This window comes from Scylla paramamosain, chromosome 2, assembly GCF_035594125.1.
Source record: "Scylla paramamosain isolate STU-SP2022 chromosome 2, ASM3559412v1, whole genome shotgun sequence".
NCBI lineage: Eukaryota > Metazoa > Arthropoda > Malacostraca > Decapoda > Portunidae > Scylla > Scylla paramamosain.
Window position 1 is genome coordinate 36,429,317 of NC_087152.1, and position 18,411 is coordinate 36,447,727.

General features: G+C 42.3%; 1 protein-coding gene and 1 long non-coding RNA gene across 3 annotated transcripts in view; one reads left to right on the forward strand and one right to left on the reverse strand.

Annotated features, from left to right (window-relative positions):
- The window catches only part of LOC135114341 (voltage-dependent calcium channel gamma-5 subunit-like), a 157,418-nt gene that overhangs the window by 52,770 nt on the left and 86,237 nt on the right, over window positions 1-18,411 (reverse strand). For both annotated transcript variants that reach the window (XM_064030250.1, XM_064030257.1), the window contains exon 3: window positions 388-2,587. In XM_064030250.1, coding sequence (XP_063886320.1) covers window positions 388-604 — 217 coding nt within the window. In that variant the 5' untranslated portion in view covers window positions 605-2,587. The remainder of the gene's footprint in view (window positions 1-387; window positions 2,588-18,411) is intronic.
- The window catches only part of LOC135114359 (uncharacterized), a 144,478-nt gene that overhangs the window by 23,493 nt on the left and 102,574 nt on the right, over window positions 1-18,411 (forward strand). Inside the window, exon 2 of the long non-coding RNA XR_010275492.1 lies at window positions 402-608. This is a non-coding gene — a long non-coding RNA (uncharacterized LOC135114359). The remainder of the gene's footprint in view (window positions 1-401; window positions 609-18,411) is intronic.

Below are 18,411 nucleotides of genomic sequence, written 5' to 3' on the forward strand. Positions count from 1 at the left end.
TATTGAAAGGGATGAAAAAATGAGGGTACTGGTTAACTCTTGCGTTAGGGAGATGGACAAAAAAAGTGATGGGAGGAAGAAAGAGTAGTAACAAATAAAGCGTTCCAGAATTTATCAGTAAAAAAGGATGAAAGGATGAAGATATTGGTTAATTTCTGCATTAGTAAGATGGTAAAGTATTAATGGAAGGAGGAAAACAGTAACGATGAAGAAGTGGAGATACTGGTTAACTCTTACATTAGTATGGTAAACAATGCAAACTAATAATGAAAAGAGGGAAAAGAAAGTAACAGGTAAAGAATCTGAGTTTACTAGTGAAAGGGGTGAAATAGTGAAGATACTGGTAAGTCCTTGCATTATTGAGTTGGTACAGTAATCTTTACCTACCTTCCGTGACACAGAGGGTGAAGAGACCGCTGACGGTGCGGCGGGTCAAGTACTCCACCTTGGAGGATCCGTTCCTGAAGGCCGGGTTGTACAGCCGCTCCGTGGACACCAACCAGGAGCCCCCCACCAGCGCCGCCAGCAGGCTCACCCCGCTCACCCCCGCCGCCGCCCCCGTGCCCACCCACAGCACCTGAACACTCACGTCTGCACTCAGCATAGCGGTACGTGTGTGTGTGTGTGTGTGTGTGTGTGTGTGTGTTAACAGGATCTAGTCAAGTTCCGTGTGTGTGTGTGTGTGTGTGTGTGTTAACAGGGTTGAGTCAAGTTCCGTGTGTGTGTGTGTGTGTGTGTGTGTGTGTGTGTGTGTGTGTGTGTGTGTGTGTGTGTGTGTGTGTGTGTGTGTGTGTGTGTATAACTTGTAAAAATACCCGTCTTAACACCAAATCTTCATGTTTTTCTTTATATTTACGTCAACTGTTTGCACGCACCACATCTTCCTTTGATAACGTATTCCACTGATCTATTGCTCTCTTTGGAAAACTGTGTTCCTTTGCATCCTTTTTCTCTTACTCTCTTTTCTGAAGTTTCTTGTTGTGTTCTCTTCAGGCTTAGTTTCTCGATTCAGCGGTAAACGTCTTGCATAACAGATATACAGAGAGAGACCGCTGGTTCGAACCTTGCTGGCTTTGTATGCTGTCTGTGTTTTGTATTGGTTTGTATTGCGAATGTATCTATCTGTCTATTCATCAGAGTGTTTTCCTTTTTTTTTATAATTTTCTCATTTATGTTCGTATGTTTTCTTTCTTTTCCTCTTCTTTTATTTTACCGTTTCCCTGTTTTTTTTTGCTTTATGTTCGTGTATGTTTTTCTTTTTTGTTGTCTATTCTTTCCTCGACTTTTTCTAGAGCTTCTCTTTTTCCAGTCCTTGTGTGTGTGTTTTGTGTCTGCGTGTGTGCCTGTTTGTTTGGTTCTGTTTGTTGGTTTGCTTTTTGTTGCTTTGTTGGCTCGAGTGTATGTTCTTTTTCATGTCTGTCTGTCTGTCTATCTATCTGTCTGTCTGTCTGTCTATCTCTATGTCTATGTATTTGTCTATGTATTTGTATATCTATCTGTCTGTCTATCTATCTATCTATCTATCTTTGTCTTTGTCTCTCTGTCTCTGTCTCTCTCTGTCTCTCTCTCTCTCTCTCTCTCTCTCTCTCTCTCTCTCTCTCTCTCTCTCTCTCTCTCTCTCTCTCTCTCTCTCTCTCTCTCTCTCTCTCTCTCTCTCTCTCTCTCTCTCTCTCTCTCTCTCTCTCTCTCTCTCTCTCTCTCTCTCTCTCTCTCTCTCTGTGCGTGTGTGTGCGTGTGTGTGCGTTCGTGCTGGAAGGGGAGAGGCAGGGAGTGGCGGCAGACTCTCTCACTGAGGCGGTGTTCTCCTGACACCAATTTTCATATATGTCTTCATTGGCTCACACTTAATTTTCTCGCGCCTTCCCTTCACCTCCTGACAAAGCGCCTCTCTCTCTCTTCTCCTGGCTTCCCTCCCCTTCTCTTCCCTTCACTTCACTTCACTCCACTTCCCTCTCTTTCTCTTGCTCGCTGATGAGTTTCCTCCTTTCTTCCTTGATTGGTTTTCCTTTACTTCCTTCACTTCCTTTTTCTCCTTTTATTAAGCACTTCGTCTGTTTCTCCTCCTGGGTTCCCTTCCCTTTACTTCAGTTCACTTGCTTTCACTTCCCGCTCTGACGAAGTTCTCTCTCTTCTCTTTTTGTACTTTTCTTCCCTTCCTTTTCATTTACTTCCCTTTTGTTTCTCTCTTACTGGCTGACGAAAATTTCTCCTTTCTTCTTCCTTTTCACTTGTTTTTAGTCCCTTTTTATCTTTCTGTTAGTCTCTTATGATTTTTCACTTTTCGTCCTTCGCTTCCCTTCCCTTCACCTCCTTTCCTCTTTCTTCTCTCACTCGTTCAGAAAGTTTCTTCTCTCTTCTTTCACTTCTCGTCCTTCAATTCTTCCTTCATTTCCTCTTCCTCTTACTCGCTGATGGAGGTTCGTTTCTCTTCCTTCTTGCTTCCCTTCCTTTCGCTTTACTCCCCTCACTTTTTCTTACTCTCAAATGAAGTTATTTTCTTTCTCTCTCTCTCTTCCTCCTTCTCCAGTCTCTTTCCTTAGTGCTTCAAGTCACTCCGCCTCCCTTCCTTGCTCTCGCTTTCCATTCCCTGCAAGGAGAAGAAGAGAAAACACAAGCTTATTACCAAGACTCTTATCTTAAACTCTCTGGTCTTTGATAAACATTATTTTCAAAAGCTACTGAGGTAACTACTGCAGAATCCCTAAAACTCTCACCAGAATCATGAAAACTCCCTTGAAAATCCTAATAATTGACACTCATGAGAATCCCAGTAACCCCCTCCCCCACTAGAGCCTTTTAGAAATGAGGGATAAGACGCCGCAGTGCTTCAGAACAGTTCCTGGTATCTCTTGCGGATTATTTTCAAAGGCCACTGAGGCGTTTCTGTTTTGGCAGTCTTTTTAGGGAACTGGGACTTAACTCGGCCCTTTTTTTTCTCTCTTATTCCCCATAATTTTATAACCTTGGCCAATGATCGCCTTGGAAAAAAAAGTAAAAAAAAATAAATAAATAGAACTAAAGTAATAAAAACTACATTTGAAAATCTCAGCCTGTTGAAATAAGAGATAAAAACGTGGCAGTCTTTGAGAATACAATCCATAGGTTTTCTTACGGACTATTATTTAAAAGCCACAGAGAAGGTAGATTAGGTTCGCGTGAGTATTTTTTATTATTATTTTTTTTCCCATTGATGATGCAGTCTTTGTTAAACCATTATTAGAATCATGAACGCACTCTTGGAAATCTCAGCTTGTTAAAATAGCAGACAAAAGACGCCGCGCTGTTTGAGAATATAGTCCTTTCTTTTCCTGGAGGAATATTCTTAAAAGCGACGGAGAAGATAATTTTCCTTGGATGATGCGGAATCCTTGTTAAACTATTACTATAATCACGAAAGCGCTCTTGTGAATCCCAGTAGCTCCCACTCTTGACTGTTGAAAGTAAAAAAAAAAAAAAAAATAGAGACACCGAAATTTTTGTGTGTGCAGTCTATATCTTTTAAGGAATACATATTTTCTAAGCCGACATGAATGATAAATGGGGTTTTCACGGGTGCTTTCCCCACTGATGATGACGCAGAATCCAGGTTAAACTATTACAAGAATCACGAAAGCACTCATGAAAATCGCAGCAGCTTCCACTAAAGTCTATTTATAAAAAAAAAAAAAAAAAAAATAGACGCAGGAATATTTGAGAATACCGTTCCCTGTCCCTCTTAAGAAGTATTTTCAAAGCTCACAGGAATAAATCAGCTTCTCACGAGTCGTTTCCCAATTGATAATGCAGAATCCTTGTTAAACTATTACGAAAATCACGAAAACACTCTTGAAAATCCCACTAACTTCCACTAGACTTGAGCCTTTTAAAAATAAGAGATAAGACGCAGAACTGTTGGAGGGTAGGGTCCTGAAGGCAAGGCTCTCGAGGCGCGGCACGATTAAGAGGCTCTCCCGCGTAGAGATTAGAGGGCAGGAGACACAGCCACGTCCGCTGCCGAGACTTACTACTGGAGCGCGGCGTTACGAGGGGAAGGGCTCCGGCTGGCTGTGTGCGGTGGCGGTGGTGGTGGTGCGGGAAGGAGAGTAGCGGGAAGAAAAGATGGAAGTAGGATAAGGAGATGATAAGGAGAAGAAGGAGGAGAAGGAGGAGGAAGAGGAGGAGTAGGAGGAGGTGTGGAAATAGATACGAGGTGGCGGCTCAAAGGTGGAGGGAGAAAAATGGGAGTAGGGAAGGGAGACGGAGGGACAGCAGGAGGGCAGGTTGGCTTACACAGGATTACACGGGGTAGCCAGGCTGCAGCACGCTTGTGGGCCTGACGATTTCGGAACCAATTGCAACTTTTTGGGAAGGAGGCAGGGTAATATAGCAGAAGGGTTCTCTCCACCTATTCCATCCAGCTTGTGGTATCATGGAAACAGCTTAGAAATGTACTTTGCAGTATGAAAGAAAAGTGACATGGAATTTTCATAGGAAAGGGCGAAAAAAAGTATTATTCATTTTGTGGTTAACTCTATTTGTCTGTCTGTTTGGAAATGAATACACCTTGTAGCAGCACTGACAGGTCGTCTCCAGTTATAGATGATCTGTCGTACTGATCATTGCCTCAGCGCGGGATAGAGGAAAGACATAATCTCTCTCTGACTTAGCTGATGCAGACGTGACTGTAAAATCAGCAAGCACAATATCACTCTCTGTTTCTCATGTTATAACAAGCACACCGATATAAAAACACTCAAAACATTACAACACTTCTAGGCAAGATATACAATCAGCTTAATACCACGACACTCAATTTCTACTGTGGTAAATTATATATTCACCTCAGCCCCCGCCTGTCCTTTGTGTGTGGCTTGCTGGCTGACGTGGGAGAGACACTTATGAGCTACGAGTGAGGGAGCAGCACCCTCCTAACAAATGAGCATCGACTAGAGGCTCTATATAGGATTTAACTTATCACATACGCTTGCATTCAAATAATAAATCACTGAAAATTGAACGTTTGAATATAAAGGAATAATAACATAAGGCACATACACAGTAGCACTTCGTATCGAAATAGAATTAAATAGAAAACATAGAATTCTAAAAAAAACAAATGGCGTAATTTAGTAAATCTTAATGGCATAATATTAACACATGCACACTTAATAGCGGAATGAAGCATAAAATTAGATAAAAACATGTCACAATATACTAAATCCCTATGGTATAACTAACACATTAAGGGCGGGGCATGGAGGCAGTGCGACAGCCTTGCCTCGCCCTTTCCTCTGAGGCGGCAGTCAATCAAACACAGGTGCCTTCACTCCGGTGTGTCATCGTACTTTGGCTGGCGGAACCCTGCGCATTACTATGAAAAACTTACCCCAGCAGCAGAGGACCCCTGAGACCACGCTTATCAGGTTATCCACGGCCCGGCAGAGGGAGGGAGTGGGAGTGGTGACCTTTCTTTCGTGGCTATCTGTGCCTAAGGAGAAGGAAGAAGAGGAGATAGAAGAGATAGAGAAGAAGGAGTAGATATGGAAATAAATACGAGGGGTGCTTCAAAGATGGATGGAAGAGGGAGAAAATAAGGAGGACGACCAGTAGTAGTAGTAGTAGTAGTAGTAGAAGGAGGAGGAGGGGGAGGAGGGGGAGGAGGAGGAGGAGGAGGATGTCATAGGACAGCAGCAGACAAAATGGTGAGAAGGGAAACGGGGGGGAAAAAAGGCGAAACACGAGGCAGGAAGGGGAAGGGAAACGAAAGACAAGGGAAAAAGGAAGAGAGAAAAGACAGATGACATGAAGGCAGAAGGAGGAAGAGAATAGAAGAAAAGAGAGAAGGTAGTGGATAAAAAGGAAGGAGAGAAGGGGGAGGCGGAAGAAGAAAAATAGAAGCAGGTAAATGAGAAAGAAGAAGAAAGAGAGGAAGAAGGCTAGGAAGAGAAGAGAGGAAAAGGAGGAAAAGGAAGAGGAGGACGAAGAGATACATGTCAGAAGAGAAGGAGGAGGAGGATGATGATGATGATGATGATGATGATGATGATGATGATGATAATGATGATGATGAAGACGAGAACAAGAAAGAAGAGGACGAGAACGAGGAGGAAGATGAAAAGATGCATGCTAAAAGAAGAGGAGGATGAAGAAGATGACGAGAAAGAGGAAGAAAAGAACGAGAAATAGAAAAGGAAGAATCAGAAAAAGGACGAGGAAAAGAAAAAAGACAAGAAAGAGGAAGAAATTCAGAAGGATGACGAAAAGGAGAACGAGAAAAGAACGAAGAAAGGGAAGAGGAAAAAAATATAGGAAAACGAGGTAAATGAGAACGAGAAAAGGACGAAGAAATAGGAGAAAAAGGAAGAAACATAGGAGAACGAATTAATAGGAGAAAAATAAAAATATAGGAAGATGACGAGAGGGAGAATCAGAAAAAAGGGAAAGAAAAAAAGACGAAAAAGAGGAAGAAATATAGAAGAAAACTGAGATGAAAAGGACGAAGACAAACACGAGGAAGAAGTGGAGAAAGTGGAGGAAGGAGAAGGAGAGGAGAAGGAGAAGGAAGAGAGGAAGAAGCGATGGGGCTGAGTGGACACCAGAGAGCACCGTTCATCTTGCCCTGGTTCCTGATCCCTGGGACAACCACCCGATAATTTTCCTCTCCTTGTTGGGCGTGTCCATCTCAAGACCACGCAGCCTCCCTCTTTGTCTCCCTCCTCGCCCACTCCATCCTCATCTCCATCTCCTCCTCCTCTTCATCTTTTGGTCCTCTTCCTCCTTCTTATCCTTTCATTCTTTCTCTTTTCCGGTTATCTCCTTGATCTTCTCTTTCTACTTCCTCGTTTTCTTATTCTTCTTCCTCATCTCTCAGTTAGTCCTCATCTTCTCCTCCTCATCTTCTCCTCCTAGTTCTATTTCTCCTAATTCCTGCTTCTCTCTTCGGGCTTCTCCTCTTTTTCCTTCCTCTTTTCTTATTCTTCCCCCTCATCTGTCATTCATTCCTCATCTTCTACTTTTCCTCCTCTTTATTCTCCTGTTTCTCCTCATTGCTCCTTTCCTCCTTGCCCTCTTCCTTCCTCTTCCTCCTTTCCATTTTCTTCCTCCTACACTTTGCTTTCCTCATTTTCGACTCATTCCTTGTCTCCTCCTTCTTCTCCTTCTTCTATTCTTGCTCATTCTTACTTCCTTTCTTGTCCTCCTTCTATTCTTCTTTCTTTCAATTTTCTTCTCTCCTTTTATCTCCCATCTTCCACGTAGCCTTCATCTCCTCCTCCTCCTCCTCCTCCTCCTTCCCCTCCTCTTCTCGTTCCTCCTCATTCCTGCTTCCTTCCTTCGCTTTTCTCCTTTTCTTTATAGCATCTTTTTGACACCTTATTATGTTAGTATGCTTCTCTTGCTTCCTCTCTCTTTCTTTCCTTCCTTCCTTTCTCCTCCTCTCCTCCTCCTCCTTTGATTTCCTTCGTGTGTGGTGGAAGAAACTATATCAGATTCAATTAGAATTCCCATAGTGGCAAAGTGTGTGTGTGTGTGTGTGTGTGTGTGTGTGTGTGTGTGTGTGTGTGTGTGTGTGTGTGAGAGAGAGAGAGAGAGAGAGAGAGAGAGAGAGAGAGAGAGAGAGAGAGAGAGAGAGAGAGAGAGAGAGAGAGAGAGAGAGAGAGAGAGAGAGAGAGAGAGAGTTTATATTTGGCATCCATTCCTGGGAAGTTAGATGTGTGTGTGTGTGTGTGTGTGTGTGTGTGTGTGTGTGTGTGTGTGTGTGTGTGTGTGTGTGCTCGTAATTGTTAACAGAAGGAGAGGGGAGAGAGAGGGTGAGGGAAAGAGAACCGGAGGAAACAAAACGAAACAAAACAAGGGAGGATGATCATGCCGGAGGAGGAGGAGGAGGAGGAGGAGGAGGAGGAGGATGACGAGGAAGATAAAAAAAAGTAAGAGACAGATTGTGTGTGTGTGTGTGTGTGTGTGTGTGTGTGTGTGTGTGTGTGTGTGTGTGTGTGTGTGTGTGTGTGTGTGTGTGTGTGTGTGTGTGTTTCATCAGGCGACACTGCTGGTAGTGAGACAAAGAGCCGAGGTAAAGACGGAACAACGAAGAGAAGGGAAGAAGGGAAGAAGGAAGAAATAAGGAATGAAGGAAGGAAAGGAGAACGAAACAGAAGATGAGGGAGGGAAAGCATGATGAATGGTGGGAGACAACCGAGAAATGTAAACACACACACACACACACACACACACACACACACACACACACACACACACACACACACACACACACACACACACACACACACACACACACACCGTCACAGAAAAAAAAAGTTATTCTACGATTCCTTGTTAACCTAAAGTTTACAAAACGAAAGACTGACATGAGGAGGAGGAAGAGGAGGAGGAGGAGGAAGAAGAGAAGGAGGAGGAGGAGGAGGAGGAGGAGGAGGAGGAGGAGGAGGAGGAGGAGGAGGAGGAGGAGGAGGAGGAGGAGTATTCAATAAGATTACATAAGATAAACCAAATAACAAGAGACCTTCTGGGCCTTGTGTGATGTTTGGGGCTTGTACTAACTTGTTGGGACTCGTAAAGAGATAGTACAGTACAGCTTAAGACTGTTCCCTTCCCACCACTCCTCCCAACATGTTGTGTCCTATCCACCGCTCCTTCCAGCCTGCTGTGTCCCACCCGCCACTCCTTCCAACCTGCTGTGGCATTGAAACTGATGGAAAAATATAGCTCAGTATAGAAATACTGACATGGAATTTTAACAGGAAAGGATGAATGAATCAGAAAAATGCATTTTGCAGCGAATTAAGAGGAAAAGGCAGACTTTAATTGGGAAAGAATATGCTTAAACATGAATGCGGGGAAAAAAAAATTATATATATATATATATATATATATATATATATATATATATATATATATATATATATATATATATATATATATATATATATATAAGTAGAAAAGAAAAGCCCCTCTGAGAATACCAGTCCCTAAAGAATGGAAGCTAAAAAGATTAACCAAAATTAAAGGAGAAGCGTTAACAAACCACCTCCTTGAAAGAGCTCAAATCATAGGAAGGGAAATACAGAGCCAAGCAGGAAGTTCCAGAGTTTACTTGTAAAAGGGCTGAATGACTGAAATACTGGCTAACTCTTGCATTATGAAGGTGGACAGAACAGGAGATGCGAGAAAGTAGAAAGGCTTGTGCAGCGAGGCCGCGGGAGGAGGGGAGGCATGCATTTAGTAAGATCAGAAGAGCAATTAGCGTGAGAGTAGCGATAGAAGATAGCAAGAGATGTAACGTTGCGGCAAAAAAGATAGAGAGGCTGAAGACAGTCAGTTAAAGGAGATGAATTAAGACGAAATAATTTTTATTCCACCCTGTTCAGAAGAGCAGTATGTGTGGAATCCCCCAATTAAGTGAAGTGTACTCCACAGATGGAGGGATAAGTCCCCTGTACAGAGCAGCTGAGGGGTTGACAAAAAACTGGCGTAGACGTTCTTTTTATGCCGGAAGGAGGTAGTCAAGGGCACAAAAACAGAGTAATATAATCCGATAATTTGTTGCTCTAGAAAAGTTGAGCAGAGAAAAGTTTATTCCGTGAAGGGCAAATTTGGGTGGTGCTTCTCATGGAGGCGGCATCCAATCAGTCCCGTGCGGCAATACACTTCCCGGCGAGACGCGGCGTGTCTGGGATCTTAATCCTGAAGATGGTCACTAACTGTCAGAGCCTCGGTGATGCACAGCTGCCCTACATCGCTGGCAGGAGTGATGATTGCTCATTCGGGACTGTCTGCGTCACAACACTTAAGGCCTTGCTGTCTGCAGTGTTTGGTGACTATGGTAACTTAGGAACACTTATTTCTCGTATGTAGTTATTACGATAGAGTTTTCTGGATATTTGTATTAAGGTGTTTTTATTTACAAATTTTAAAGGTATCAGTTGGATTACTGGGCACGGTTTTCTTAGGGCAGTTTGATCCAAGCGTTCACAACGTGGTGAAAAAACTAATTTTGCTTCTAGAAATTGAAAAAGCTTTCCCGCTGCCCTGTAACATTGTTTCCTATGAAGCTGGAGCAATATCTGGTGTAATATGTATTTACGCTTAGCTTGCTGTATCCCGTAAAAATGTGAAGAATTCAATTAGATCCTCCCTTAACCAGCTTTTTTCTTTGGTAAGATAAATTCTCTCAGACGTTCCTTACACAGTTGGTTTCAAAAGCTTGGTATACTCCTTGTAATTCTACGGTGTGTTTTACTAATGCTAACATTGAAATTGGAGAGGCCACCATGAATTTCACACTGGTAGTTGCTTTCTATCCAAGAGTCAACCTACTAACGATCTGAGTGTCTGAAATGCAGTGCCGCCTTTGGAAACACTGAGCGTTTCATATAAAGTTACCATAAACCACCATGAGATGTTGTCACTGAAGTGGAGCACTGGCGGGGCACTCAAGGGAAACGCGAGCCTGATGTTACCAAGTATGCCGTAAGTGATCGATACTCCATTGAATGTTACAAATTGTGCCAGAAATGAGTGTTACCAGTTGTGCCATAAATGAATGTTACCAGCTATTCCATAAGTGATCAATAACAAGTTGAATGTTGTCATTTGCGTAATACATGAGTGATGCGCCAGAGACCGTCCCTCTTTGTTGACTGTCCCGACGCTGCACTCCTCACATCACGAGACTTGACTTCACTGACAGGTCGTGTTTGGGAGACACTTGTCAGATGTCTTACGGGAATCCAAACACATGATACTGATCTCTGTTGTAGTTTTGTGTGAGTCGTGTCTTTATAAGGGTACTATAGGCGATGGGTAGGTAGCGTCGCCCAGTGAGTTGTGTAAGTAATAGAAAAAAATAAACCTGATAGATTATTTAACTAAAAGCGCCTTTATTTGGAGCGGTGTTGCGGGCGTTTCTTAGATAATGATGTTGCGCTCTAAGTATTTTTAACTTCTTCCTCGCTTATTATTGTTTCCATTAGTTTACTCCCTAATGAAGTTTAGCTAATTAGTCCATAACTTCCTGAGTGTCTTGATTTTTTCTTAAGAGGTGGTGTTACGTTAGCTAGCGGGGAGGAGGAGGAGGAGGAAGAGGAAGAGGAGGAGAAAGCCGAAGAAAAAAGAAGAATGAAGAAAAAAATGAATAAAAAGAAAAAAAAATTGAAGAGAAAGAGGAAGAGATGAAGGATGAAGCAAAGGAAAAAAAAAGAGGAATAGGAAGAGGACGAGAAATACAAAGGAACGCTAAGACAAACCAGACAAACCAGCATTCCTACCACTGTTTATAGATCCTTCAAGTCAGAGGCAAAAGGACAGCAAAGTGAAAAGAAGAAGAAGAAAGAAAATAAGGAAAATAAAACACAAAGGGAGGAGGAAGAACAGACACCAACATATCTATTAGTCCTTGTGGTATACTTTGAGGAGGAGGAGGAGGAGGAGGAGGAGATAATCGAACAGTAATAACTAAATAACACCAACAAAGGAGAAAGTGAAAAGGAAGATAGACGGAAGAAAAGCGGAAATTCGACAAGGGGAAGAGAATGAGAAGAGGAGAATGAGAAAGAGCAAGAGGAGGACGAGGAGAAAATTGAGAATAAAGGAGGGAAGAGCGATATTTGATAAGGGAAGGAGAGTGGCTGGAAGAGGAGGAAGAGAAGGATGATGATGATGATGAGTAAGAGAGGGGGAAGGAAGGATGAATTGCAGGAGAAGGAGGAGCAGGAAGAGGAGGAGGAGGAGGGCCGTGGCAAATCGTGTGGAATGTGTATGTATGTATGTATGTATGTATGTACGTTATCTCTTCCACAAGGTTTAAGGTAAAGGGGCCGGAATTTCTCTCTCTCTCTCTCTCTCTCTCTCTCTCTCTCTCTCTCTCTCTCTCTCTCTCTCTCTCTCTCTCTCTCTCTCTCTCTCTCTCTCTCTCTCTCTCTCTCTCTCTCTCTCTCTCATCGACAACTTATTGTAATGGAAATCAGAAAAATAAAGAGTTTGAAATATGCACATAGATTTTTGCATTAAACCGGTTACTTTCCTCCTCCTCCTCCTCCTCCTCCTCTTCCTCCTCCTCCGCTATCTTTCCTCCAATAATCCCTATCCTCTCATTTCCCTCGTCCCTCCATCTTTTCTCTCCTCCCCTCCTGCCCTTACCTCCCCCCCCCCTCTCTCTCTCTCTCTCTCTCTCTCTCTCTCTCTCTCTCTCTCTCTCTCTCTCTCTCTCTCTCTCTCTCTCTCTCTCTCTCTCTCTCTCTCTCTCTCTCTCTCTCTCTCTCTCTCTCTCACCACAAACTCTTGACTCCTTTGGGGAAAAAAATGGAAGGATGAGGAAAATAAGGAGGAGGAGGAGGAGGAGGAGGAGGAGGAGGAGGAGGAGGAGGAGGGTCGTTTTTTCACCAAAGAATCTCATAATGCGTGTGTGATAGGGAGAAGAGAGAGAGAGAGAGAGAGAGAGAGAGAGAGAGAGAGAGAGAGAGAGAGAGAGAGAGAGAGAGAGAGAGAGAGAGAATGGGGTAGAATAATGGATTTTATCGTTATCTGTGTTGGAAGTGGCTATTTTTATTTATTTTTATTTATTTATTGCTTATGACCCCTTCCATATTGTGCTGCTTGTTGTTGTTGTTGTTGTTGTTGTGGTTGTTGTTGTTGTTGTTCCAATTTCTTCTGTTTCCTTTTTTCTTCCTGTTTTCTTATTTATTTTTTTTCTTTTCTCCTCCTCCTCCTCCTCCTTCGTCTTGTTCTTGTTCTTGTTCTTGTTGTTCTCCTTCTTCTTCCTCTTCTTCATCTTTCTACCCATTCATTTCCATCCCCCCACCCAACTTACCAACCACAAGACCATAACGACATTCAGATCTAACGTTTGCTACCGCACCTCAACCTCCATCCGATGCATCTACACTATGTCCTGGCCAGTGCCTCCTTATATATGAAGCCCATGAGTCACCCTGCCCCACCCTCGCCAGCATGAAGGAGGAAACACATCAGCAGGTCCAGGATATGTAAGACTACCCTTGCATATGATATAGAAAATGGTGTGTTGGTAGGGTAGCATGCCAGTGAGACCGTTGGCTGTATTCATAAGCGCCTCTGTGTCTCTTCTCGACTACACTGTTGGGAATTTTAGGATGTTCTCTTGGTTTTAGTGATGATTTAACAAGGATTCTGCATTGCCAAGGAGAACACCTGTGGAAACCTGACGGGGACTTTATTACAAAACGTCTATGTTTCATCTCAACCAATTCATCTATGCTGCAGTGGAAGTATTGTGATTTTTAAGGATGATTCTTTAATATAGTGATGGTTCAGCAAGGATTCTGTGTCATCAAGGAGTAGAACACTAATGGAAGCCTAATCAGTAATGTGTTCTTTAAAAATTGTTCTAATGAGAATTGAAAACCTTTCGGACTGGGTTAATTCTGGGTAATGTGCTAATCTCAGAAAAATATTCCTTAGTTAAAGCTCAACCAAACTACATAAACACACTAAGCCACGGTTGTCAGTGATGGATTATGTCTGTTTTACTTATTTGCCTTTTGTGTGTTAGGGAGACAGACCAGGGGCAGGAAAAAAGCATAAAAGAATAAATAAATAAATAAATCTGCTTAAAATGTCACTCCTAAAACGAAACAGAAGAACCAAAAGGAAAAACAGCCATTTTAGTTCTGGAGGAGGCTATTTGTCTGTCTTTGGAATTCGTCTTTGGAACTTTTTCTAAGACATGAATCACTTCTTATTGCTCCTTAACTCATCCTTCACCTGACTCTCTTTTTCCTCTTCTTTCTTGATTCACTTTATTTTCTTCATGACTCTGCCTTTCGTGTGGTCCAGTCGTGCTTCTTACCTTCACACTTTACAAGGTTTTCTGTACTTCACCTCTCTACACCTCGATTATGTTCCTTTACCTTGTTTAATACTTTTCCGCTTCTGCAAGACACGGCACATTATTTATGGTATTGCCTGGCGACCCGCGGCCTTCTTATTTATAGCGAGCCATTCTTTAAGGCCAAACTGGACCGCGAGATGTGGTGCTTAGTCCTGATGATGACGACGATGACGACGATGACGACGAGAACGACGACAACAACAACAACAACAACAACAACAGCAAACGCAACAAGTTAAACACGAAAAAAAGCAAAATTGCAGAAATATATCTCACACAGACTACTACTACTACTACTACTACTACTACAACTACAAAAACTACTGTTATTACTACAACAACAACAACAACAACAACAGCAACAGCAACAACAACAACAACAACAACAACAACAACTACATCTACTACTACTACTACATGCATCCGCCAACACACACTGCATAAGCATAATAAGTAGATACAGTGTGCTATTACCCCATCTCTGTTTTTTGCTCCCTCTCTCTGCTGTCCACTGAGACCGAGAGAGAGCGCTTGTGCATTAAGACTACTATATTTCACGAACTTAACCCGCGTGCTAATTGAGGGATTAACACACACACACACACACACACACACACACACACACACACACACACACACACACACACACACACACACACACACACGCACACATGCACACACAGGCGCTAGTTTACTAAGTGTTCTCTTCCCTCCCCTCACTTTTTTGTTGACTCAGCTGTGCCTCCACTTACTGCTCTCCTCTAATGGTTCACTCCCCGCCTGTTTTTCCGTGACACGTTATTGTTGTTTTGGCCTTCCCTCGTCTGGTGCTTCCTTTCCAACTCAGCTGACACAAGACACCTAATTTCCGCTTGTTTTTTTGTGTTCTTATGCATTTTACTCTTGTTTATTCATATTGATTTTGGTGTTTTTCTATTTTACTCTTATTTTTTTCGTATTTCCCTTTTTGAAAGTTATGATAGAGGCCCCTCCTTTATCATTTACTTTCCTACACCTCTTACACTAGATTAGCTTAACGTATGACAAACAGCCTCGTAAGAGTTAATAGGTCTGCTGCTGGCTGCTTTTCCATTGTGCTCCTTTGTGTTTTTGACAAGAGACATCAGCGCATATTCTTTAACGTTTCAGCGCTTTCTCGCAACTACTTTCACCAGGCTGTAGAGGAAGGTGTTGGGGTTTGCAAGGTGTTTGTATGTCTAGTGATAGTTTAACAAGTTCTGTGCATTATCAGTGGGGAAAACACCCGTAAGGACACAAGTAATAATCTCTATAGTCTCAGAAAATAGGACCGATGAAACAATGAAGTGCTTAAGAGCATGCGCTATCATCTGAATCGATACAACAAGCACTTTACATGGGACTACTATGGCACTATGCATTCCTTATCATTTGCAATCTAAATATTACGCACTCCTTATCGCTGGAATCAGTAACGACCATGGCAATCAGACACTCACGCCGCATACATATTTCACCGATAATTATGATTGTTTTTTTTCTCTCCCTCTTTGTTATCTAATTACAGGCTGACTTCTATGACTGGTAATGACATCGCGACACTTGGTGCTTGTATGACTGCTAATGACAAGGTGACACTTGGTGCTTATATGACTGCAAATTACATCATGGACAAATTACATCATGGACAAAAATACAACTACAGACACTAAAGAACGTTTTAAAAATTACTCGATCACTCATTTTGATGTGTTATGGAATTGTTTATATTTTCACTAGACCTTGTTACTAATTTGAGAAGTAGCAGGCAAATAACTGATGTGTCTCGACGCCACACATGTCTGAGTCTCTCCAAGTTATTACAGTCGCGGCCACGGGGACTGAAGGTTGCATTATCGTACCTTGGCAACCTCACAGTCTGAACCCTTGCATGCTGTACGCTTTAGGATTACTTAATACTTAATAATACATACAGAAAACGTTTGTTATTTAATTTAAAACTCAAAAAATTGACTATTCAGCGATATTTGCCATTACTGCCAGTATATACAATTAATAGTGATGGATGTTCCTAAAGAGTACCGCATGCATGGCTTCGAACACTGTTGACGGTAAGTTGCCGGAATACGGTGATGCAACGTTCGATTCCCTTGACCGCGACTTTAGTATCTCAACAACCTGCCAACTAAGACATGTTATTTTGTTAGGCTAAGCTGTACAAAGTTAGGTTAGATTAGGTTAAGTTGTGTTTATTTATATTATGTTAAGTTGTATTAGGTTGGATTATGTTAAGTTACGCTGTTTGGTTGAGTTAGGGTTTTAAGTCAGGGTCTGTAAGGATAGTGTTGTGTTATATTATTTTGTTAGTTCATGTTAGATTACGTTAGGCTGTTGTGTTAGTTTTTGTTATGTTAGGCTAAGAAATGTTAAGTTATGTGATTTCGTTACGATACGTTTGATATTTTTCGGGAAAGTTAGGTAAGGTTAGGTAGTTAAGGCACACTGTTATGTTAGATTATTGTAGGAATGCGTTAAGTTACGTTAGGTTAGGATCACATCTCAGCCTCCTACAGTGAGCATGGCGGAGCTGCAATATCTGCACGAGGCTCTTGGCTGATAACCTGGCGTGGACTGATGTCACGGGCGTGCTCAAGACGCAGCCCGGGACGAAATATGAACAGAAGCCAGACTTGCTCCTTCCCTGCGTGGCAAGGAAGGGAAAAAGGCGGTGGTGTTGCGTTGTGGTTCACACTTAATCCTCATTTCTTTAAGACGCAGAGAATCATAACCTTAAACTGGTAGTGACATGTATTGGTTCGTTCTTTGTTTTCTTTTGTGCTTCTTTCTGTTCCTTGCTGAGAAGTGTGTTAGTTTTTCCTTTGTGTTCTTTTGCGTTCCTTGCTGCTAAGTGTGTTCGTTTTTCCTTTGTTTTATTTTGTTCCTGACTGATGAGTGTCCTGGTTCTTTTGTGTTCCTTTGTTTCATACCAATAGGAGCGGAAGTTCGTTTGTGCTCCTGACAAATGCCGGCGTTTCCTTTGTGTTCCGTTGTGTTCCTTACTGGTAGGAAGTTAATGAAAAGCAGGCATTTATCACAAACAATCTCTTAGGGAACAACTTTTTTTCTTTGCTGTGATTTTCTGCGACCCATGTTCTGAATGAGTTTGTTTTAAGGGGTACAGTAATATGCCAGGGTCTCATAGATGTTTTCTGTTATTTTAATGATGCATAATCCTTGTTAGATTATCACTAGAATCATACGAATACCCTTGAAAATCCTTCGATTATAGCTTGTAATTAGAATAATTTGCCTCCACTACGGTATATTAAACCATCGTCTGAATAATGAAAACAGCCTTGAAAACCTCATAACTTCCATTAATGGCCGTTGAAATATCATCAAAACAATGAAAACGTGCTTGAAAACCTCATTAACATCCACAAGTGGCTGTTAAACTACCACTACAATTACGAAAACACCCTTGATAATCCCAATAATTTCCATTAAAGATTGTTAAACTATTGCTGCAATCATGAACACACACTTGAAAGCCTCAATAACTTCCACTAGAGCAGTTATAAGAAGCCCAGAGAAGACGCTTAAGTGTTTGAGAAGGCTATCGCTTACTGAGAGGCAGATAATGAAACGCGGATACCAAACCCCGCAGACTTCCTCACTCGACCCAGGTTGGTGGTCGTCCAACCCCGCGCCGCGACCCGTCCATCACTCGCCCGCTGCCGACCTCTCAATACCAGGCCTCACCATAGCATTATCTTGCCTCGTAAACGTCGCACCACAGCAATATCTTACGCCACCAGGGCCGCAGTGTTGGCCGCCTTGAGTTATATATATATACACGTAGACCATGTATAACTTATTGTGTGTGTGTGTGTGTGTGTGTGTGTGTGTGTGTGTTTGCTCTTCACGTGATTGAGTCAAGCTGGTAACATCTGTCGTTTGATGCGAAATGATCATATCCCTCTGTAAATTTATATATATTTTTGCAAACAACATCATCTTTGGTAATGAGTTTCTCTGATCTATTGCATTACTTGGAAAGCCATGTTTCCTCACATTCTCTCTCTCTCTCTCTCTCTCTCTCTCTCTCTCTCTCTCTCTCTCTCTCTCTCTCTCTCTCTCTCTCTCTCTCTCTCTCTCTCTCTCTCTCTCTCTCTCTCTCTCTCTCTCTCTCTCTCTCTCTCTCTCTCTCTCTTACACTTACTTTATGCTTACAATTACGAGCTACCAACTTTCTATAGCGTCAAGATATCTTACGTGCAAAGTTAATAACAACGCAGTATTTACTTCAGTTGTCACACGTTTGGTTCTGGCAACGGTGAGCTCTGGCCTTAAATTTCCCTTCGCTCAACGTGATATTCCCGGGCGAGTAAAGCTAAAGAGGCGGGAAGGCATTGCCACTGATAGCAAGGGGCGGAGGAAGGCGAGGATAAGCAGTAATGAGTGAGGCAGGGGGAAGGGAAGACGCGTATCAGTAATGAGCAAGACGCAGTTAACCGTATTTAGAAATGCTTCCAGGTCTTTTTGGGACTATTTTCAAAGGCCACAGAGAT